The 24,225-nt window shown below is 46.7% G+C and overlaps 1 protein-coding gene across 1 annotated transcript in view; it reads right to left on the bottom strand.

The window, feature by feature from the left end:
• The window catches only part of LOC136580752 (uncharacterized), a 116,272-nt gene extending 92,245 nt beyond the window's left edge, over nucleotides 1–24,027 (bottom strand). The window contains exons 1-7 of the mRNA XM_066581579.1: nucleotides 23,545–24,027; nucleotides 22,304–22,345; nucleotides 19,816–19,905; nucleotides 9,780–10,040; nucleotides 8,886–8,927; nucleotides 7,654–7,743; nucleotides 1,746–5,234 (exon numbers count right to left, since the gene is read on the bottom strand). Coding sequence (XP_066437676.1) covers nucleotides 1,746–5,234; nucleotides 7,654–7,743; nucleotides 8,886–8,927; nucleotides 9,780–10,040; nucleotides 19,816–19,905; nucleotides 22,304–22,345; nucleotides 23,545–23,956 — 4,426 coding nt within the window. The 5' untranslated portion in view covers nucleotides 23,957–24,027. The remainder of the gene's footprint in view (nucleotides 1–1,745; nucleotides 5,235–7,653; nucleotides 7,744–8,885; nucleotides 8,928–9,779; nucleotides 10,041–19,815; nucleotides 19,906–22,303; nucleotides 22,346–23,544) is intronic.
• Nucleotides 24,028–24,225: the final 198 nt, after the last annotated feature.

Here is a 24,225-nt window from a genome sequence, read left to right as displayed (position 1 = left end):
GAGAACACAGGAGAGGACATAGAGCACTGGGAAAGAGGACACAGGGCAGAGACCACAATAGAGGACAGAGAACACAGGGGACAGAGGACACAGGGCAGAGACCACAAGAGAGGACATGGACAGAAACCACAGGAGAAAACACAGAATAGAGGGGCAGAGATCACAGGAGAGAACATCGGGCAGAGACAAGAAGAGAGGACACAGAATACTGATGAAAGAGAACACAGAAGAGGACATAGAACACTGGGAAAGAGACCACAGGAGAAGACACAGATCACAGGGGGCAAATACCACAGGTGGGGACACAAAACACTGGAAAAAGAGACCACGGGCGAGAACACAGTAGACTGGGGAAAGAGACAACAAGAGAGAAAACGGACAGTGACCACAGGAGAGGACACAGAACACAGTGAGCAGAGACCACAGGTGAGAACACTAGGGAAAGAGACCACAGGAGTGAATACAGAACATTGGGGAAAGAGATGACAGGAGAAGACTTCGCACAGAGACCACAGGAGAGAACACAGAACACAGCAGACAAAGACCACATGAGAGGACTCAGAACACTGGGGGAAGAGACCACAGGAGAAGACACAGGGCAGAGACCACAATAGAGGACAGAGAACACAGGGGGCAGAGGACACAGGGCAGAAACCACAAGAGAGGACATGGGCAGACAGACCACAGGAGAGGACACAGAACCTAGGGGCAGAGACCACAGAAAAGGACATAGAACACTAGTGAAAGAGACCACAGGTAAAGATCACAGAGGGCAAATACCACAGGAGAGGACACAGAACCTAGGGGCAGAGACCACAGTAAAGGAGACAGAACACTGGAGAAAGAGACCACAGTCGATAACACAGAAGACTGGGGAGAGAGAAAACAAGAGAGAAATGGACAGAGACCAATGGAGGGGACACAGAACACAGGGAGCAGACATTATGGGAGAGGACACACAATACAGGGGGCAAAGACCACAGGAGAGCACACAGAACACAGGAGACAGAGACAACATTAGAGGACACAGAAGACAGGGGGCAGAGACTAAGGGAGAGGAGACAGAAAACAGAGGAAAGAGGACACAAAAACTGGGGAAAGAGAGCACAGGAGAAGACAAAAGACTGGGGAAAGAGACCACTGGAGAGGACATGGGACAGAGAGCACAAGTGATTACATAGAACACGGGGGCAGAGACCACAGGAGAGGAGACAACACAGGGCACAAAGACCACAGGAAAGGACAATACACAGGGGACAGAGACAACAGGAGAGGATACAGGTGACAGAGCTCACAGGAGAAGACATAGAAAACTGGGGAAAGAGACCACAGGAGAGGACACAGAAGAGGGGGCAAAGAAAAGGACACAAAATACAAGGGGCAGAGACCATAGGAGAGGAGACAGAACACAGGAGACACACAACACAGAAACCATAGGAGAGGAGACAGAACACAGGAGACACACAACACAGAAACCATAGGAGAGGACATAACAAAGGGGGCAGAAGGGATGCAAACAAGTGATAAAAAGCAAAGTTCACACTCATTGCTGCCCTGCCAAGAACCAACACTCAGACATTTGGAATTCAGAAATAGAGCTCAGTCCTCCATTAAAATACAGCAGAGAAAAAAATCGAGATGGCGACATCACTAATAAAGTCACCATTAGATGCACTATAGACCATTCCTGTAGTACTTAGAGAAAAGGAATGAATATTTTATTCTTTGCTCTATAAATCACTTACTTGTAGTCGCCAGTGCAGTGCTTGTTATTGCTGGCGCAACGCTTGTAGTTGGAGTTGATAATGTAGTAGTCGCTGGTGCAGTGCTTGTAGCTGTTGCTCTAGTGCTTGTTGTCGGCATTGAAGATGTTGTAGTCCCAGTGTTTGTATTCGCCGATGTAGTGCTTGTAGTCATCATTGGTGATGTCGCATTTGCTGGTGAGGTGCTTGTAACTGGCATTGGTGATGTAGTAGTTGCCAGTGTGGTGCTTGTAGTTACTGGTACAGTATTTATAGTTGGCGTTGGGGACGGAGTAGTTACCGGTGTGATGCTTGTAGTCACCGATGTAGCACTTGTAGTGATGGATGTAGTGCTTGTAGTTGGCATTGGGGATGTAGTAGTTACCGGTGCGGTGCTTGTGGTCGTCAATGGAGATGTAGTAGTCACTGGTGTGGTGCTTGTAGTCACCGATGTTGTACTTGTAGTCGGCCTTAGGGATGTAGTCGTCACTGGTGCAGTACTTGTAGTCAGCAGTGGGGATGTAGTAGTCACTGGTGCGGCACTTATAGTAATCGGTGTAGAGCTAGTAGTGAGCATTGGCGATGTAGTGGTCACTGGTGTGGTACTTGTAGTAATCGGTGTAGAGCTAGTAGTGAGCATTGGCGATGTAGTGGTCACTGGTGCGGTACTTGTAGTAATCAGTGTAGAGCTAGTAGTGAGCATTGGCGATGTAGTGGTCATTGGTGTGGCACTTGTAGTCAGCGTTGAGGATGTGGTGGTCACTGGTGTGATACTTGTAGTCAGCATTGAGGATGTAGTGGTCACTGGTGTGATACTTCTAGTCAACGTTGAGGATGTAGTGGTCACTGGTGCGGCACTTGTAGTCAGCGTTGAGGATGTGGTGGTCACTGGTGTGATACTTGTAGTCAGCATTGAGGATGTAGTGGTCACTGGTGTGATACTTCTAGTCAACGTTGAGGATGTAGTGGTCACTGGTGCGATACTTGCAGTAATCGGTGTAGAACTAGTAGTGAGCATTGGGGATGTAGTGGTCACTGGTGCGGTCGTTGTTATCAGCATTGGGGATGTAGTAGTCACTGGTGCAGTACTTGTTGTCAGCATTGGGGATGTAGTAGTCACTGGTGCAGTACTTGTGGTCAGCATTGGGGATGTAGTAGTCACTGGTGCAGTACTTGTAGTCAGTGTTGAGGATGTAGTAGTCACTGGTGAGGTGCTTGTAGTGAGCATTGGTGATGTAGTGATCACTGGTGCGATACTTGTAGTCAGTGTTGAGGATGTAGTGGTCACTGGTGCAATACTTGTGGTAATCGGTGTAGATCTAGTAGTGAGTATTGGAGATGTTGTAGTCACTGGTGCAGTACTTGTAGTCGGTGTTGAGGATGTAGTAGTCACTGGTGCAGTACTTGTGGTCAGCATTGGGGATGTAGTGGTCACTGGTGCTGTACTTGTAGTCGGTGTTGAGGATGTAGTAGTCACTGGTGCAGTACTTGTAGTCAGCGTTGAGGATGTAGTAGTCACTGGTGAGGTGCTTGTAGTGAGCATTGGTGATGTAGTTGTCACTCCTGCAGTGCTTGTAGTCACTGGTGAGGTGCTTGTAGAGAGCATTGGTGATGTAGTAGTCACCAGTGTGGTGTTCGTAGTCAGCGTTGTGGATGTAGTGATCAGTGGTGCGATACTTGCAGTAATCGGTGTAGAACTAGTAGTGAGCATTGGGGATGTAGTGGTCACTGGTGCGGTCGTTGTTATCAGCATTGGGGATGTAGTGGTCACTGGTGCAGTACTTGTTGTCAGCATTGGGGATGTAGTAGTCACCAGTGTGGTGTTCGTAGTCAGCGTTGCGGATGTAGTAGTCACTGGTGCAGTACTTATAGTAATCGGTGTAGAGCTAGTAGTGAGCATTGGGGATGTAGTGGTCACTGGTGCAGTACTTGTAGTTAGCGTTGAGGATGTAGCAGTCACTGGTGCTGTACTTGTGGTCAGCATTGGGGATGTAGCAGTCACTGGTGCTATACTTGTGGTCAGCATTGGGGATGTAGTAGTCACTGGTGCAGTACTTGTAGTCAGCGTTGAGGATGTAGTAGTCACTGGTGAGGTGCTTGTAGTGAGCATTGGGGATGTAGTAGTCACTGGTGAGGTGCTTGTAGTGAGCATTGGTGATGTAGTGGTCACTGGTGCAATACTTGTAGTCAGTGTTGAGGATGTAGTGGTCACTGGTGCAATACTTGTAGTAATCGGTGTAGATCTAGTAGTGAGTATTGGAGATGTTGTAGTCACTGGTGAGGTGCTTGTAGTGAGCATTGGTGATGTAGTGGTCACTGGTGCAGTACTTGTTGTCAGCATCGGGGATGTAGTAGTCACCAGTGTGGTGTTCGTAGTCAGCGTTGCGGATGTAGTAGTCACTGGTGCAGTACTTATAGTAATCGGTGTAGAGCTAGTAGTGAGCATTGGGGATGTAGTGGTCACTGGTGCAGTACTTGTAGTCAGCGTTGAGGATGTAGTAGTCACTGGTGAGGTGCTTGTAGTGAGCATTGGGGATGTAGTAGTCACTGGTGAGGTGCTTGTAGTAAGCATTGGTGATGTAGTGGTCACTGGTGCGGTACTTGTAGTCAGCGTTGAGGATGTAGTGGTCACTGGTGCGATACTTGTAGTCAGTGTTGAGGATGTAGTAGTCACTGGTGCGATACTTGTAGTAATCGGTGTAGATCTAGTAGTGAGCATTGGGGATGTAGTGGTCACTGGTGTGGTACTTGTAGTCGGTGTTGAGGATGCAGTAGTCACTGGTGCGGTACTTGTAGTCAGCGTTGAGGATGTAGTAGTCACTGGTGCAGTACTTGTAGTCAGCGTTGAGGATGTAGTAGTCACTGGTGAGGTGCTTGTAGTGAGCATTGGTGATGTAGTGGTCACACCTGCGGTGCTTGTAGTCACTGGTGTGGTACTTATAGTCAGCATTGGTGATGTAGTGGTTACTGGTGCGGTACTTGTTGTCAACATTGGGGATGTAGTAGTCACCAGTGTGGTGTTTGTAGTCAGCGTTGTGGATGTAGTGGTCACTGGTGCGGTACTTGTAGTAATCGGTGTAGAGCTAGTTGTGAGCATTGTGGATGTAGTGGTCACTGGTGAGGTGCTTGTAGTCACTGGTGCGGTACTTGTAGTGAGCATTGGGGATGTAGTAGACACTGATGTGGTGCTTGTAGTTACTGGTGCGGTACTTGTAGTAAGCATTGGGGATGTAGTGGTCACTCCTGCGGTGCTTGTAGTCACTGGTGCGGTGCTTGTAGTCAGCATTGGGGATGTAGTAGTCACTGGTGGGGTGCTTGTAGTCACTGGTGTGGTACTTGTAGTCACTGGTGTGGTACTTGTAGTCACTGGTGAGGTGCTTGTAGTCACTGGTGAGGTGTTTGTAGTGAGCATTGGGGATGTAGTGGTCACTGGTGTGAGGCTTGTGGTCACTGGTGCGGTACTTGTAGTCGGCGCTGCAGATGTCGTAGTCGCTGTAATAAAACACAATGATAGCAGGATGGGTATAATTCAGATTATTCAGTTTCCCTGACGGAGAGCGATAACATTTTCTTCTACTGGAGTTCATTGATCTACACCTTTTTAGTTTTAGCTGACAGACTCAACCTGCTGTATGTAAAATATTCTACTATAAAGCTACAAGTGTTATATACAGTAGACTGGAGACTGGGAGAAGCAATGAGAGATATTTTAAGGATCTGGGGGGTTTCCAAGGTGTTTGTGGGTCATTCAGGTCCCTTATATTTACTGCACCTCACAGATATGTCTGTGTTACATAAACTATATCAGTCAGAGCTCCAAATCCTCTGTGTAGAACTAAACATATATGACAATCTCAGCTGCAGGTAGTCACCACTAGGTGAAGATTACTGGATACAGACAAACGACCTATAAAGATACTGAAAGTAACTTACTTAGGGGGGTCCACACGGGGTGGAAATGCCACGGAATGTCCGTGCAGACCCTCCACACGCAAATTCAGCTGCATTTACAGTAGTAGCAAAGTGAACGAAATCTTGTCCACATACAAGCCAGCACAAAACCCGTGCGGAAACTTTGTTGCGGTGCAGAATTCAAATCCACAACATGTCTATTGCATCGCCATTTCCGTTGTGGAACTCACCCCCTCTCAATTCCACACGGGAATCCGTGATGAAACCCACTCCAAAACCTGTACCAAATGGTGCGGGCTTGAAGGCAAGGCATTCAACGGCTGATCTGCAGCGGGATGTCCGCTGCGGACATTCCGCTGGCCATTCGGCTCTGTGTGAATCCAGCTTTAGAGTAACCCACTGTATACTGAAGAGCAGGAGTTACACAAAACTTAAAGGGATCTTGTCACCTCCCTAAAGCACCATAAAGTAAATTATGGTGCTGTTAGAAGTGACAGGGAGCTGGGTGATGTATTTTTTATATTCGCCCATTATCCTGATCCCGTGGTGTTCCCCTTTTGAAGTCTGTGCAGCACACAAAAATCTGTGTCTTTTAAGAGAATGCACTATCCAATGAATGTACATGGGGATGTGTGTGCGCGGGACTTGGAAAAGAGTCAGATTTTTCCGTGCCGTGCTGACAATTCCCAGTCATTGTTATAAGGCTTGTCTCAAAGGTCTGCCATTGACTTGCAGTAATGCTGACTTCCAATAGGTGGTGCTGCAGAGATACTGTTCCATCTTCCGTATTTGCATATTTCCCAGTAGGAGCATGGGTGACCTCATAAGTCTCCTAACGCATCTTCTAGGTGCTCTCCTTAAGTAGAACCGATACCCTTCCCGACCCACGTCATAGGCCTCTCACTAGCCAAGCTAGATACCGACTACACAATGATGAGGGGCAAAAAACCTGAAACAGCTGTCTGGCTTGGTTTACAATTTCCAGTCATTGTTATGAGGCTTGTCTAAAAGGTCTGCCATTGACTTGCAGGAATGCTGACTTCCAATAGGTGGCGCTGTAGAGGTATTGTTCCATTTTCCTATCTGCATATTTCCCAGAGGAGCATCACTGGTATTAGAAGTCTCCTCGCACATCTTCTAGGTGCTCTCCTTAAGGAGAAACTATACCATTCCTATCCTTCAGGAAGTGACAGCGCTGGAACCAGGGAGTGGGCGAGTATAAAAACATACATCACCCAATTCTCTGTCACCTCTCCGAACAGCACCATAACTTAGTTTAGGATGCTGTTGAGAGTAACAGGTTCCCTTTAACATTAACTAAAAAAATGTAGACAGAGGAAGAGCCAGGACTCCTCCAGGGAGGGCAGGATAATTGCATGCTCAATTGAACATCTTTTGAATTATTTTCTTAATCATTGAGATCTAACCCCCTTCCCCCCAGTGGAGGCTGTATGTAGTAAGGGCCTCCTACCGGTGGCTTTATATATCAGTATACAAGGAACTCCCCCTAGTGGTGGATGTGCAAACTGTATGCAGTGAGCTCCCATTGGTGATGGGTGCATATATCTGTAATTTGTGAGCTCCCCCTAGTGGGGGCTGTATATATCTCTATGTGGTGAGCTCCCCTAGTGGTGGCTGTATATATCTATATGCAGTGAGCTCCTCCTAGTGGTGGCTGTATATATCTGTAGGTAGTGAGCTCTTACTATTAGTAGCTGTATATCTCTATATATTGCGAACTCCCCCTAGTGGTGACTGTATACATCTGTATGCATTGAGCTCTACCTAGTGATGAGTCTCTCTCTCTGTCTCTCTATCTATCTATCTATCTATCTATCTATCTATCTATCTATCTATCTATCTATCTATCTATCTATCTATCTATCTATCTATCTATCTATCTATCTATCTATCTATCTATCTATCTATCTATCTATCTATACACACACACAGGCTTATCAGATTTGGCCATGTATACACTGTATATATCATTACTTACCCGGACAGTTTTCACACAGAATATAATCACATAATCCGAAGAAATCAAAAAGAAACGGACATTCCTCAATGTTGCAAAGACAAGTATCATCTGCCGGAGAGAGGAGACATGGCATCATTATCATCAGTGTATTACAGGAGTATTCAGAATATACTACTGATTATTACCACAATGCGGTGCAGGATCCTATGTAAATCTATTTATCATGTGTCTCTACAATCTACCATTAGGGGGAGCATTTTCTTCGGTTTATGTCACTTCCCTGACAGTTTTCCTTTTTTCACTGGTGATTGTTGCTTGTAGTTTATAATTATTCTCTTTACACATGGAATTCTTGCTGAGACTGTGGTAATAAGTAGCAGCCAAGCAGAATAAGGCGGCCTGTCCACGGGCGTTTTTGCACTGCGTTCCCCGCAGCGATAATCTGGGCAGGGGAACGCAGTGCACACTTTCCGTAGCGTTACTATGGAAAGCGCTGCCCCCTGTCCACGAGCGGAGAATCATAGCGATTCTCTGCTTGCGGGTGGCGAATTGCAGCATGCTGCGAATTGCCACGATTCTCCGCGGTGAGCCTATCTGTCAGATCACAGCGGAGATCCGTCCTCTGGCTCCTGGTCCTGTGGACAGGCTGCCTAAGCATAGCATCCACACTGGTCATGCCTGCTGTATAATGTCCTCCATGATGCAGTTATTTATGTGTTACAGAGAGATAGGAAGCAGAAAGCGTAGAATACATCATAGCAGCAGACTGCACCCACCAGCTCAAAGAAGACTAAAAACCGGAGGTGGAGCCAATGGAGGGTAAAACGGTGATAATACAGGATACAAGTCATGATGTGCACATATAGTCTAATTCCTCATGTACACATGGGAGCATATGCTATACATCCCACATAATACTGTTACATTCAGTCCATGTAATACTGCAATATACCAGCCATATAATACTGCCATGTACAACCAACATAACACTGCAATATATAGCAACATAACACTGTAATATGCAGCTTATACAATAGTGTAATATACAAGCCACATAATACTGCCAAATATAGCCGACATAACACTGTTACATGGAGCCCACCTAACACTGACTGACATGCAATCCAAGTAATACTTCTAAATAAAACCATTGTACATTGTTGAACAATAATAATATTTATTTGTATAACGCCAACTTATTCCGCAGCGCTTTGAATACAGTAATACTGATAGTGTGTCTGTGCACCTACCTGGAGGAGGACAGTCTGGACACTCTGTAGATATGAAGGTTTCTGTAGTGAAAGGTAAGGCAAAAAGAGAAAACTTCATGAAAAGCTAGAAAACTGTTCTGAAGTTCTGAAGCATCTGAGAGCAGAATCTGAAATCTGGTTTATTCTACATTTGCTCCGATCAGTGATCACCGTGGATCCAACTCCTGAGACCTCCGGCCGGGAAATGTAGTGTTATAGGGACTGATATCATAGAAGTGCGAGTCCCAAGTGGGGGAGGGGGGGGGGGTCTCCTTCAGTGATATCACATAGGGGTTATATAGATAGGAGCCAACATTGTGGTTTAAGGGAAGACCACCCAATAATGATGGGAGTCACTAACTGGCTGAACATCATAGAACAAAGACCCCCCCGAGATGTGCGCACCAAGTTCACGAGGACGCAGCGCTGGTGGTTATGAAACACAACTCCCCAGACTCCCTGTTCCCTCATCCTGTAGTCCCATAATAGGTGATGACAGGTTCCCTTTAATATCGTGACAGTGTCAGGGACTGCTTCATGTTAGATGGCACCGTGTGCAGAATTATACTTTGGTGCCCATTCATTATAATAGAAACAAAAAAATTTCAATTATAACAAAGGCAAAAAACAAAAGGAGTGTTATAGAGCATTATGTGTAAGAAATAACATAACTTCTAATGAAAAAGGGATAGATTTGGTAGAGTTGGTGGTGGTGGTTGTGGGAGTTGGGGGGCAATAAACTTTGTTATTCCATATTACACTTTATATTATTATTAGTGAACAACACAGTAATAAATGGTGATCGAGGGATATCAGTGAGTGATATAACATCCTGTAGTCTGACTGTTCCAGTTTCACTTATGAATATTTTCTCCTTGTTTATAAGTCACTTACTTGTAGTCACTGGTGCAGTGCTCGTAGTCAGCATTGGGGAGGTAGAAGACACTGGTGTGGTGCTTGTAGTGAGCATTGGAGTTGTAGTAGTCACTGTTGCAGAGCTTGTAGTTGCTGGTGTAATACTTGTAGTGAGCATTAGAGATGTAGTAGTCACTGGCGCGGTGTTTGTATTCAGCATTGGGGATGTAGTAGTCACTAGTACAGTGCTTGTAGTCACTGGTGTGGTGTTTGTAGTTGGTGTCGAGGATGTAGTAGAAGCTGTAATAAACACAAGGATATCAGGATGGTTATAATTAGGTATCTCATAAAGAGACTGAACTCACTTGCTGTATACCCGAATACTCTGAGGTGAGAGGACAGAAATATTTACTAAGTTTGATATTGAGCGAATAGCATGCTGTCATTGAAAATACTGGGGCCAGGCTTCCTTTTCATATAAATGTTGCTACTACTTTGAAAGAACCACCAAACAGATGATGATAAATCTGAGCCTATGATATGGCCAGTCAATTTAGATACACAATAAAGAAAACTGCATGAACCCGGAGCAGCAGTTCTCAACTTATAAGTGAACAGACAGATGTTGTGTTTTATAATAGGTAGAGGTATGTTAACATAACAGAGCAAAGACGAGAGGAGATGAGACTAGGGGAGAAGAGACGAGGGGAGAGGAGACAAGGGGAGAAGAGACGAGGGGAGAGGAAACGAGGGGAGAAGAGACGAGGGGAGAAGAGACGAGGGGAGAGGAGACGAGGGGAGAGGAGACGAGGGGAGAGGAGACGAGAGGAGAGGAGACGAGGGGAGGGGGGACGAGGGGAGGGGAAACGAGGGGAGGGGAGACGAGGGGAGAAGAGACGAGGGGAGAGGAGACGAGGGGAGAAGAGACGAGGGGAGAAGAGGCGAGAGGAGACGAGGGGAGAGGAGACGAGGGGAGAGGAGACGAGAGGAGAGGAGACGAGGGGAGGGGGGACGAGGGGAGGGGGGACGAGGGGAGGGGAGATAAGGGGAGAAGAGACGAGGGGAGGGGAGACGAGGGGATAAGAGACGAGGGGAGAAGAGACGAGGGGAGAAGAGACGAGGGGAGAACAGACGAGGAGAGAAGAGACTAGGAGAGACGAGACGAGGGGAGAAGAGACGAGGAGAGAAGAGACGAGGAGAGACGAGACGAGGGGAGAAGAGACGAGGGGAGAAGAGACGAGGGGAGAAGAGACGAGGGGAGAGGAGACGAGGGGAGAGGAGACGAGGGGAGAGGAGACGAGGGGAGAGGGGGAGAGGAGACGAGGGGAGAGGAGACGAGGGGAGAGGAGACGAGGGGAGAGGAGACGAGGGGAGAGGAGACGAGGGGAGAGGAGACGAGGGAGGGGAGACAAGGGGAGACGAGGGAGGGGAGACGAGGGGAGGGGAGACGAGGGGAGAGGAGACGAGGGGAGAAGAGACGAGGGGAGAAGAGACGAGGGGAGAAGAGACGAGGGGAGAGGAGACGAGGGGAGAGGAGACGAGGGGAGAGGAGACGAGGGGAGAGGAGACGAGGGGAGAGGAGACGAGGGGAGAAGAGACGAGGGGAGAGGAGACGAGGGGAGAGGAGACGAGGGGAGAGGAGACGAGGGGAGAGGAGACGAGGGGAGAGGAGACGAGGGAGGGGAGACGAGGGGAGGGGAGACGAGGGGAGAGGAGACGAGGGGAGAAGAGACGAGGGGAGAAGAGACGAGGGGAGAAGAGACGAGGGAAGAAGAGACGAGGGGAGAAGAGACGAGGGGAGAAGAGACGAGGGAGGGGAGACGAGGGAGGGGAGACGAGGGAGGGGAGACGAGGGGAGGGGAGACGAGGGGAGAAGAGACGAGGGGAGAAGAGACGAGGGGAGAAGAGACGAGGAGAGAAGAGACGAGGAGAGAAGAGACGAGGAGAGACGAGACGAGGGGAGAAGAGACGAGGGGAGAAGAGACGAGGGGAGAAGAGACAAGGAGAGAAAGCGAGGAGAGAAGAGACGAGGAGAGATGAGACGAGGGGAGAAGAGACGAGGAAAGCGGAGACGAGGGGAGAATAGACGAGGGGAGAAGAGACGAGGAGAGAAGAGACGAGGAGAGACGAGATGAGGGGAGAAGAGACGAGGAGAGAAGAGACGAGGAGAGACGAGACGAGGGGAGAAGAGACGAGGGGAGAAGAGACGAGGGGAGAAGAGACGAGGGGAGAAGAGACGAGGGGAGAGGTGACGAGGGGAGAGGAGACGAGGGGAGAAGAGACGAGGAGAGAGGAGACGAGGGGAGAGGAGACGAGGGGAGAAGAGACGAGGGGAGAGGAGACGAGGGGAGAGGAGACGAGGGGAGAAGAGACGAGGGGAGAGGATACGAGGGAGGTGAGACGAGGGGAGAGGAGACGAGGGGAGAGGATACGGGGGAGGGGAGACGAGGGGAGGGGAGACGAGGGGAGAAGAGACGAGGGGAGAAGAGACGAGGGGAGAAGAGACGAGGGGAGAAGAGACGAGGGGAGAAGAGACGAGGGGAGAAGAGACGAGGGGAGAAGAGACGAGGGAGGGGAGACGAGGGAGGGGAGACGAGGGAGGGGAGACGAGGGAGGGGAGACGAGGGGAGGGGAGACGAGGGGAGAAGAGACGAGGGGAGAAGAGACGAGGAGAGAAGAGACGAGGAGAGACGAGACGAGGGGAGACGAGACGAGGGGAGAAGAGACGAGGGGAGAGGAGACGAGGGGAGAAGAGACGAGGGGAGAAGAGACGAGGGGAGAAGAGACGAGGGGAGAAGAGACGAGGGGAGAGGAGACGAGGGGAGAAGAGACGAGGGGAGACGAGACGAGGGGAGAAGAGACGAGGGAGGGGAGACGAGACGAGGGAGGGGAGACGAGGGGAGAGGAGACGAGGGGAGAAGAGACGAGGGGAGAAGAGACGAGGGGAGAAGAGACGAGGGAGGGGAGACGAGGGGAGGGGAGACGAGGGGAGAGGAGATGAGGGGAGAGGAGATGAGGGGAGATATGTATATATATATGCACTTTTTCAGATCTATTCTACTTAGCCTGAGGAAGAACAATAAGTAGGTTTGAAAGCTTGCTGTAAGATCATGTTTTTTTGTTAGCCATTGAACGTTATCATATCTACAAGATTACTTTGTTACTTTTACTGAGAACAGCCACACAAGGACACAAAATAGAACATATGAAGGCTACAATACTGAAAAGTAGCTTCACATCCCAAAGAAAAAGAAGAGTCGGGGAGTATATACCTATGTCCATTTTTCATACGTCAAGTACAGGAGTGAATCTGTCCAAAGGATTTATGGCTACAGCACTTCAGAAATTTGTTTCAGAGCTAGTGGGAGCACCAGATCCAGAGATAGTGGGGAGCACCAGATTCATGGATAGCCGGAGAACCAGGTTCAGGAATAGTAAAGGCAAAGATCCAGGGATAGTGTGGGCACTAGGTTCAGGAATAGTGGGGACACCAGATCAAAGGATAGTGCAGGTACTTGATCCACAGATAGTAGGGGGCATCAGATCCAGGGATACTAGAAGAACTAGATCTATAGATAGTAGGGGGCACTAGATCCAGGAATAGTGGGGGCACCAGTATCGGGGATAGTGGGGACACTAAATTCAAGAATAGCAGGAGCACCAGATTCAGAGCTAGTCAGAGTACCAGATCTATGGATAGTAAGGGGCACTATCTCCAGGGATAGTGTGGGCACTAGCTTCAGGAATAGTATGGACACCAGTTTCAAGGATAGTGGAGGTACCAGATCCATAGATAGTAGTGGGCACCAGATCCAAGGATAGCCGGGAAACCAGATCCAGGAATAGTGGGGACACCAGATCCAGGAATAGTAGGGGCACCAAATCCAAGAATAGTGGAGGTATCAAGTCCATAGATAGTAGGGGGCACCAGATTCAGGGTTATTGGGAGCACTAGCTCCAGGGATGGGGGGATGGGGTGGGCAGCAGTTTAGAGACCATAAAACTCTCATACTCCTATCTGGATGAATTCAGGAGTGACTCTTTGGTTCATGCTGTTATTTTTTTAACCCCTCCATGTCTTTGCTGTCTTATGTCTATATGTTCCTTCTGATATATTTTGTTACAGTAGCCTGACGAAGAGGCCTAAGTAATCTGGAAGCTGCTGTAACATCACTGCTTTTTGTGAGCCATTACAAGGCCTCGTATTTTAGGAAGTCAAACCCCCTTCCCCGCCTCTTTTCAATCTTTGGAGTATGCAGATTTCATCTGGTCTGGTATATCTTTGCTTCTTGTACCGCTCTCTTGGTTCTGATCTCAGTCCTCTCTCTAGGCTTTTTATCTTCCATTCTCAAGTTTTGAACTTGGTAAGCATTAGGTATGAAAATAATTGGTGACCTCTATGATAATAACAGCTTATTAGACTTCCCTACTCTGCAACATTCATTGAAGGTGCCTAAAGGCTGTCTTTTTAAAGTCTCCAACATGTCCTTCATTCAACTGACATCTATAGACCTGTCTTTCCTAAGTCAGCTATTGTCTATTTCTCCTTATCCCCTGGGCATCTGAGATATTTCTGCTTTTTATGATTAATCTTTTTTTCTCAGTTCCTCAAAGCAAGTGTCCTCATATGAGGTTGTGGGAACATGACTTAAAACACCAATTTTGTATAGAAGAGTGGAGGAAGGCTCTCCAATGGACTAAAAAGGTTTCCCATTGAAGTAGGCACTGGGAGTGCTCACAAAAAATATGTATGCACTGGTATTTAACTCCCACTAGACTTGCTAAAATGAATAAATCTTTCTCAGAGACTTGTTGTAGGGGATGCGGCCTTAAAGGGGTTTCGTCATTAGAAAAAAATCTGTACTTTCCTATTTCTCCCCGTTAGCCTTCCTACAGCATCTTCTCCGCCCAGATCTTTTCCTGGCTCCTCCAGCCTCCTGAGTCACGTCAACACAAGCTGTTCGAATCTTCTTCTTCCTGTGATGTAGCGTCCATTCGCTACATTTCATTTCTGCAGGGCATGATGTAGCGTTAACTGCCTAGCAGGAAATGAATTCTCAGCAGCCTGCTTTAGTACGCAGGCGAAGACCATTTCCAGGGCTGCATGTGTGCTGTGTTTCGCCTCTAGTGTTCATATGCTGTATGAACACTTGCGTCAAGCTACTGGACATGTAGGACTCCGCGGCTGCGTGCTAAAACAGGCTGCCGAGGATTCGGCATTTGCTGCTAGGCAGTGAACGCTGCATCACTAGTGACATAGCATACACTGCCTTGCAGGAAATGAAATGTATCAAATGGACGCTACATCACAGGAAGAAGATGATTTGAACAGCTTGCAGTGACATGACCCAGGAGACTGGAGGAGCCAGGAGAAGATCGGTGAGGAGAAGATGCAGTAAGAAGACTGGGGAGGAATAGGTAAGTATAGAATTTTTTTTTTCTAATGACAAAACTCCTTTAAAGGGGTTGTGGCAGAATTTTAAGTTATTCCTCATCCAAAGGATATCCACAGGATAGGGAATAACTTGCTGATTGGTGGGAACTTCTTACTGAGACACCTATCGATCCCTAGAACAGGACTCCTATGCTTTGTTCTCTTGTCACTGTGGGGGTCGCTTCTCCCCCCTTAGTGATGTCAGAATGAAGGGAGCACTAACCAAGCATGTACTGTCAGTACTGCATTAATTTCAATTGGGATGGTGAAAATAGCTAAGCGGGTGCCACTTAGGTACCTCCGGAGTCCCATTGAAAGTGAATGGAGTGCTATCGGACCAATATTGCACTTACAGTTGTAGGGACCCTGTACTGGCACTACTGGATAAAAACATCTCAGGGAGACTGTGTCACCATGTGCATTTTTATTGTGTCGTGACCTGGACTGGCACTACAGAATAAAAGAACTTTACCTGCAAGTAAGGAGCAACTGTTCTAACTACCAGTTCATTTTACAAAGTGTAGTTAGGCTGGACTTCATTTAATAAGAAGAGAGAGTCAGAAAACTAAAGAGTTAAGGTTGTCTAGGCACCTTCGTAAATCAGTTAAGCTGTGACAAGCCCCTGGAGTAAGGGAAAAAGGTGGGGGTTCTGGTTCATTTTGTATTACGCACTTAGAAATAGATAACAGTGTTAGAAGATGGAAGTTAAGTGCAGTACATAGGGAGTATGGAGTGAGACAATGAAGAGGTCACTTAGAGGAGAGAGGAGCCAAGATGGACACGGAGGAAGCGGATAGCCATGTAAAGACCCAGCTTCTTCTTTTTCCTGCTCTGTCCTGATGTATTAGAGACACGTTATGTAAACTTTCAAGAAATCCTGCGTGCAGCTGCCCATAAATTACCCCGATGCTGAGAGAGACTATTTGTTTTTCCAAACCTGATGTCCGTTCAAGCCAGCTCTGCTTTCTACCAGATGACAACTTTAGACAAGAGGTAGAGAATCTTCATAGAAGTTTGTGAGTACTAAACAAAACTTGAGCAGTGTTTCAGGAATGGCAAAACTGTTAGTTGGGTTTATAAGGGGTATTTCTGGTCAGTTCGCTCTCTATAGCTGTTCCTTAGCTCAGATGCTGCCCTCTCAAAGTTTGTTTATCTGTGTGTAAAGTGTTAAATAGTATATATGCAAGTTGTATATGAAATTTCTTGAACTTAATATTAATTCAGCAACTACGGGTCTAAAAGTAAATGGTGAGCCTGTCATTTATCTACACACGTGTGTTAGTGTTATTTCGCTACCAAGCATTCTTAAAGGGGTTGTCTCACGCCGAAACGTTTTTTTTTTTTAATTCAATAGGCCCCCCCGTTCGGCGCGAGACAAACCCAAGGGATGGGTTAAAAAAAAAAAAAGTTTATTACTTATCCGAATCCCCGCGCTGCGGCGACTTCTTTCTTCCTTTACCAAGATGGCCGCCGGGATCTTCACCCACGATGCACCGCGGGTCTTCTCTCATGGTGCACCGTGGGCTCTGTGCGGTCCATTGCCGATTCCAGCCTCCTGATTGGCTGGAATCGGCACACGTGACGGGGCGGAGCTACGAGGACCAGCTATCCGGCACGAGCGTCCCCATTCACCAGGGAGAAGACCGGACTGCGCAAGCGCGTCTAAAAACGCCAGAAGACAGCGAATTTAGACGGATCCATGGCGACGGGGACGCTAGCAACGGAGCAGGTAAGTGAATAACTTCTGTATGGCTCATATTTAATGCACGATGTACATTACAAAGTGCATTAATATGGCCATACAGAAGTGTATAACCCCACTTGATTTCACGAGACAACCCCTTTAATCCAGGCACTGGCGTCACAATCACCAAATTCTATTAGTCTTCCAGATCCTGTTATATACCTTCAATGGTGCACAAGATTACAAAGAGCGTGCTGCACTCATTGCCACCATGACACGGCTCATTAGCCAAATCTTAGAAACTGCTCAGAGAGTACAAGCCTCTTCGCGCTTGTCTCCCATTTCAATTGTACTATATTTGATTATATGTCTGTATCTCCTATGACTCTGTCTGCCCTTAGTAACTGGGAAATCCCCTGCTATCGGTCAGCCCCTCCATGTTATCTAAGCTCTGATTAGCTGAGAAGGAGTTGGTCTAGAAGCTGCTAGAAGGGGAAGTAATATAAGACCTTGCACTTCCTCTTTGGGTCAGATCAGAGATGAAATGAGATCAGAGGAGATCAGAAGAATTCATGGATGAGATCTCAGAGGAGAACACAGAGGAAATGAGATGAGATGAGAGGTAGCAGAGCAGAGTGGAAAGTTATTTATCTATTCCTCCTCTGATGATGCAGCCTATGGCACCTGATAACTGCAGGAGAATTGCCAGCCCTAAAAGGAGCCTCAGCCTCAGTGTGTGAACCCTAAGGCTTAGATAAGGTACAAGTGCTATTGTGAGGAAATACAGGCCAGTGCCGGTACAAGGGGAAAGCTGGGACCACGTAAAGTGATCCATTCTGATTCAGATCCATTCAGAGAAGCTCCCTGGGCTTGTGCAGAGATGTACATATTGGAGATACTATGGATTTTACAAGTGCTGTGATTGTTGTGGCTGTGGAAAAGATTGACTTTAATATGTTACCAAATGTTCAGTAAATTTCTAGTTTCTGCTTTCACAAGTTTCTGGCCTCTTCCTTATTTGTCCTGCACTGAACATCTCAACCACCTTCATCCACTACTTCATCTTTTCCCTGTAGCATAGGATGGGAGTCAGAACTCCAGCTCACAACAAAATCCTGCAATTTCTGCTGCGAATGCACTGCGTTTTCCAAGAAAATAGCATTACATCACCAACATGTGATTTTCACGCATCTTGTTTCAATAGAAAAAAATGAAAATAATCAAGTGCAATTTGTTTTTTTACAACTCCCATAGAAAATAACAGGCAATTTCTTTTTTTTAGCAAAATTGACTAAAAATAGGACATGCAGTGATTTTTTTTCACCTCGGACTATCGGTTTGAGAAAAAAATTGCTCATGTGAATTAAATCATTTAAACCCATTGATCATTTACACGCATGATATGTCACCATTAGAGATGGGCGAGCATACTCGCTAAGGGCAATTACTCGATCGAGCATTGCCCTTAGCGAGTACCTGTCCGCTCGAGAGAAAAGGTTCGGCTGCTGGCGGTGGGCGGGGGAGATCTCTCTCTCCCTCTCTCCCCCCCGCTCCCCCTTGCTCACTGCCGCAACTCACCTGTCACCCGCGCCGGCAGCCGAACCTTTTCTTCCGAGCGGGCAGGTACTCGCTAAGGGCAATGCTCAATCGAGTAATTGCCCTTAGCGAGTATGCTCGCTCATCTCTACTTACCATATTTCTATCAGTCAGATATTGTATGTAGAACTAGCCCCTGTGAATGCACCCTGAGCTTCCTAAGAATCCCTCCTGGGCACCTTGGACAGTGAGTGCATCTTGCCATGAACCCTTCATAACTGCATTATGTTGTTATTCATGGAGAATAAATTATATCCCCGTCTCGTTGTTTCTGTCCTTGGCCGGATCCATCAGCTACAGAGGGGATGTGAGTCTCAGATATCTCTTCTGTAGTTCTTTTTCCTCATGTGGTGCAGCCATCTACAATACTACACTTCTGCTCTTCTCTTTAGCTTTTTAGTTCTTTTTTATCTTAAATCCTGATTGAACAGTTGTGGATGTTTAATGCGGATTATGTTTGCCCATGTTTGTATGTTGTGGAATCTATGGGCACATTCCGTGAATTATCTATCATTTACATCGTTACGAGTGTTCTGTCTCCAAACTCTTGTGTTTAAGGCTTGTTGTTTGTTCAAGTTTTGTTACAAACTCTGCTAAAATTTCTGAAAAAGTACTTAATAAAAAAAACTAATTAAAAAGAAAGGTCTCCTATCTGCAAGGTTATTCTGTAGGCAGACATTCTGAAAACGATAACATTTTTTTGTACTGGAGAGCATCATAACAAACGGTTTTCTTTTTAGCTAATAGTCTGAAACAACGGTATATAACATACTTTACTGTAAATATAGTGGAGCTCCCTTCCAACTCTACCATTCTATGAAATAAATATCTGTATGTAGTTAGCTCCTCCTAGTGGTGGCTGTACATATCTGTATACAGAGGGCTCTCCCTAGTGATGGTTGTACATATCTGTATACAGGGAGCTCCCCCTAGTGATGGCTGTACATATCTGTATACAGAGAGCTCCCCCTAGTGATGGCTGTACATTCCTGTATACAGGGAGCTCCCCCTAGTGATGGCTGTATATATCTGTATACAGGGAGCTCTCCCTAGTGATGGCTGTATATATCTGTATACAGGTAGCTCCCGCTAGTGATGGCTGTACATATCTGTATACAGAGAGCTCTCCCTAGGAATGGCTGAGTATATCTGTATACACTTAGCTCCCCCTAGTGATGGCTGAACATATCTGTATACAGGGAGCTCCCCCTAGTAGTGGCTGTATACATCTATATATAATGTGCTCCCCCTAATGGTGGGTGTACATATCTGTATGTACTAAGCTCCTTGTAATGATGGCTATATATCTATACAGGCTTCTCAGAATCATCCATGTATACACTGCATATATCATTACTTACCCGGACAGTTTTCACACAGAATATAATCACATAATCCGAAGAAATCAAAAAGCAACGGACATTCCTCAATGTTGCAAACACAAGTATCATCTGCCGGAGAGAGGAGACATGGCATCATTATCATCAGGGTATTACAGGAGTATTCAGAATATACTACTGATTATTACCACAATGCGGTGCAGGATCCTATGTAAATCTATTTATCGTGTAACTCTACAATACACCATTAGGGGGAGCATTTTCTTCAGTTTGTGTCAGTTTCCTGACAATTTTACTTTTCTCACTGCTGGCTTAGTGAGCTCCTAATTATAAACTACCAGCTTGTAGTTTATAATTATTCTCTTTACACATTGAATTCCTGCTCAGATTGTGGTAATATGCAGCAGCCAAGCAGAATAAGCAGAGCTGCAGTATAAAGCATGGGAAGTGATTCGCTATTCACAGCTTTTTGAATGCCATCTACACTGGTCATGCCTGCTGTATAATGTCCTCCATGATGCAGTTATCTGTGTGTTACAGAGAGATAAGGAGCAGAAAGTGTAAAACACATCCTAGCAGCAGACTGCAGCACCAGCTCAGAGAGGACTGAAAATTGGAGTTTGAGCCGATGGAGGGTAAAATGGTGATAACACAGGATACAAGTTATAATGTCCCCATATAGTCTAATTTGTCATGTACACACATGGGAGCATATGCTAATATCACCTGACAGGGCAGATACGCTCTAAAGATCTGAAAGTTGTTTTAGAAAGAATCAGCCTTATGCTCAGTGTCAGGTAGAGCAGGGTTCCCCAACTCCAGTCCTCAGGGACCGCCAACAGGTCATGTTTTCAGGATTTCCTCAGTATTGCACAGGTGATGTATTTATTGTCGGTGCCTCGGACATTACCACAGGTGTTCTTACCATAGGATATCCTGAAAACATGACCTGTTGGTGGTCCCTGAGGACTGGAGTTGGGGACCCCTGAGGTAGAGCACCGCAGGGCAGAACTATGAAAAATAGGGTCCTGGGCAATGAGAAAAGTAGAGTCTCCATTTTTTATATAGTTTTTCCGAATAACTTTAACCCATATAAGACTTCCAAGCTATCATATTGTGTAAAGATAATATTATTATATACAGGCCACATAATACTCTTATATACAGCCCATGTAATACTGCAATATACAACCCACATAATACAGCCATGTACAACCCACATAATACTATTACATGCAACCCATGTATTACTACAATATATTGGTCGCATAATGCTGCCATGTACAACCCATATAATACTGCTTTATTTGTAGCCTATATATTGCTGCAATATACAGGCCACATAATACTGGTATTAGTGTACCTTGACGCCACCGGAAAGTAGGGATTTCACAGGAGGAATGGCCCTGTCACACCCCCAGCTCACGATTGGTTGCATTCGTCAAGGAACTTTAATGTCCTTCAGCAGGCTGTGCATTACGGTTCCCTACAGCTGCTTCCCTGGCAGCAGCTCTGTGCCTCAATTTTTTGAGCAGCCGGTGAGTTATTTCCCCTCCCCCCCCTACCCATTGTAACCAGGGGTTATGTGGACAGCACATAACAGCCCGGGGGTGCACATTAAAGCACGGCGGCACACGTACAGGGGAGGTGTCCCTGCAGTCCCGACAGCCGCACATCAGTGCACACCGGCGACTGCAGGCTGGAGAGTCCACAGAGGCGACAGGAGGGTAGAACAATGGCCACAGTGCACTTGCAGCAGCGGCGTCCGGGGAGAAAACTGCAGCCGCACTTCGCTGTACAGCGGCCACTTCACTCCAGATTCTCCTCAGAGGCCAAAGCTGCACAGGGCTGAACAACGGGGACAGTGCCGAAGGCAGTCCGGGTTGTCCTCACTGCCAGCAGCCGCATAGCCAACAACTGCGGGGACGGCACAGGTAGACATGCGGGATCCTGCCCCAGGCACATGCAGCACATAGGAGCAGTGATTAACACCACTGCCCTCTGGGGACACCAGGGTGAATATAGCCAATCCGGTCTCCAACTAGACACATCACTCCACACACTACATTGGCCTGACAGCAAAGTCCTCACCACAACCATGGTAAAGGACCTGCAAGAACCTTGACGAATGCAGCCAATCAGGAACTAGGGGTGTGACAGGGGCGTTGCCTTGTCAAAGCCCTAGCTTCCTGGTGGCATCAAAGTACACTAATACCCATAATACTGCAATATACAACTCATATAACCCTATCATATATATCTCACATGATACTGCCATAAACAATCCACATAATACCGCCAAATACAGCTTGCAGAACACTAATATAATCCATATAGTACTGCAACACACAATCCATATAATACTGCCATATACAGTCCATATAAGACTACCATATATGGCCCAAATAATACTGACACTTAAACCACATAATATTGCCATATAGCTTCCAAATAAAACCACCGTATTTTGATGATCACAGTAATACTGATAGTGTGTCTGTGCACCTACCTGGAGGAGGACAGTCTGGACACTCTGTAGATATGAAGGTTTCTGTAGTGAAAGGTAAGGCAAAAAGAGAAAACTTCATGAAAAACTAGAAAACTGTTCTGAAGTTCTGAGAGCAGAATCTGAAATCTGGTTTATTCTACATTTAGATCAAGATCTCAGAGTCGCTCCGATCAGTGATCACCGTAAATCCAACTCCTGACACCTCCGGCTGGGAAATGCAGTGTTATAGGGCTTGATATCATTGAAGTGCGAGTCCCAAGAGGGGGGTCTCCTTCAGTGATATCACATAGGGGTTATATAGATAGGACACAATATCGTGGTCTAAGTGGAGACCACCAATAATGATGGGAGTCACTAATTGGCTGAACATCATAGAACAAAGACCCCTCCAATCTCCACCATCATTAGGAGACACTAAGGGCTTACACCCACTTGCGTTTTTTTAACGCTGCTATATCACTGCGTTTTTTTCACGCGATTGTCAATGGGACTTTCTAATGTTAAAACCGCATCGCAAGTTGGTTCTTTGCAATTTTTGTGCGATGCTTTTTTAACATTAGAAAGTCCCATTGACAATCGCGGGGAAAAAAAATGCAGCGATATCGCATGAAAAAGACGTGCAAGAAAAACGTAAGTGTGCAGGAGCCCTTACTGGTAGTCACAGGGGACGGGGTTGTAGTTGTCAGATGTGATGTGGAAGGAGCTGGAAGTCATTGTTATCAAGTCACCAACTAGAAATGTAAAGTTTGGTCCCATAGAGATAAATGGGAGATGTGTGCACTAAGTTCGCGAGGACGCAGCGCTGGAATGGGGCGCCTGGTGATTATGAAACACAACCCCCCCGGACTTCCTGTACTTTCATCCTGGAATCCCATAATATAGTTTATAGCTCAAAGGTTATGTAAGGTTCCCTTTAAAATAGTGATAGTGTCGAGGACTGCCTCATGTTAGATGGAGTGTTATAACAGAGGAGTGTTATAGTGCATTATTTGTAAGAAATAGCATGCCTTCTAATAAAAAAAGTGTGTGTATATATATATATATATATATATATATTTTTTTTTTTTTGGGGGGGGGGATCAATAACCTTTTCTATTCCATATTATACACTATATTAGTAATCAGCACAGTATTAAATGGTGATCGGAGATGTCAGTGAGTGACGTAATGACCCGTAGTCTGACCGCTCCTGCTGTACTTACATCACATGAACACTTTCTCCTCACTTATAAGTCACTTACTTGTAGTTGTCGCTGTGGTTCTCGTAGTCACTGGTGTGGTACTTGTAGTCAGCGGTGGGGATGTAGTGGTCACTGGTGCGGTACTTGTAGTCACTGGTGTGGTACTTGTAGTCAGCATTGGGGATGTAGTAGTCAGCGGTGGGGATGTAGTGGTCACTGGTGCGGTACTTGTAGTCACTGGTGCGGTGCTTGTAGTCAGCGGTGGGGATGTAGTGGTCACTGGTGCGGTACTTGTAGTCACTGGTGCGGTACTTGTAGTCACTGGTGTGGTACTTGTCGTCAGCGGTGGGGATGTAGTGGTCACTGGTGCGGTACTTGTAGTCACTGGTGCGGTGCTTGTAGTCAGCGGTGGGGATGTAGTGGTCACTGGTGCGGTACTTGTAGTCACTGGTGTGGTACTTGTAGTCAGCATTGGGGATGTAGTAGTCAGCGGTGGGGATGTAGTGGTCACTGGTGCAGTACTTGTAGTTACTGGTGCGGTGCTTGTAGTCAGCATTGGGGATGTAGTAGTCAGCGGTGGGGATGTAATGGTCACTGGTGCAGTACTTGTAGTCACTGGTGCGGTGCTTGTAGTCAGCGGTGGGGATGTAGTGGTCACTGGTGCGGTACTTGTAGTCACTGGTGCGGTACTTGTAGTCACTGGTGTGGTACTTGTCGTCAGCGGTGGGGATGTAGTGGTCA

This window comes from Eleutherodactylus coqui, chromosome 10 (genome assembly GCF_035609145.1).
Source record: "Eleutherodactylus coqui strain aEleCoq1 chromosome 10, aEleCoq1.hap1, whole genome shotgun sequence".
Classification (NCBI taxonomy): Eukaryota; Metazoa; Chordata; class Amphibia; order Anura; family Eleutherodactylidae; genus Eleutherodactylus; species Eleutherodactylus coqui.
This window is presented reverse-complemented; position numbering and strand designations above follow the sequence as displayed.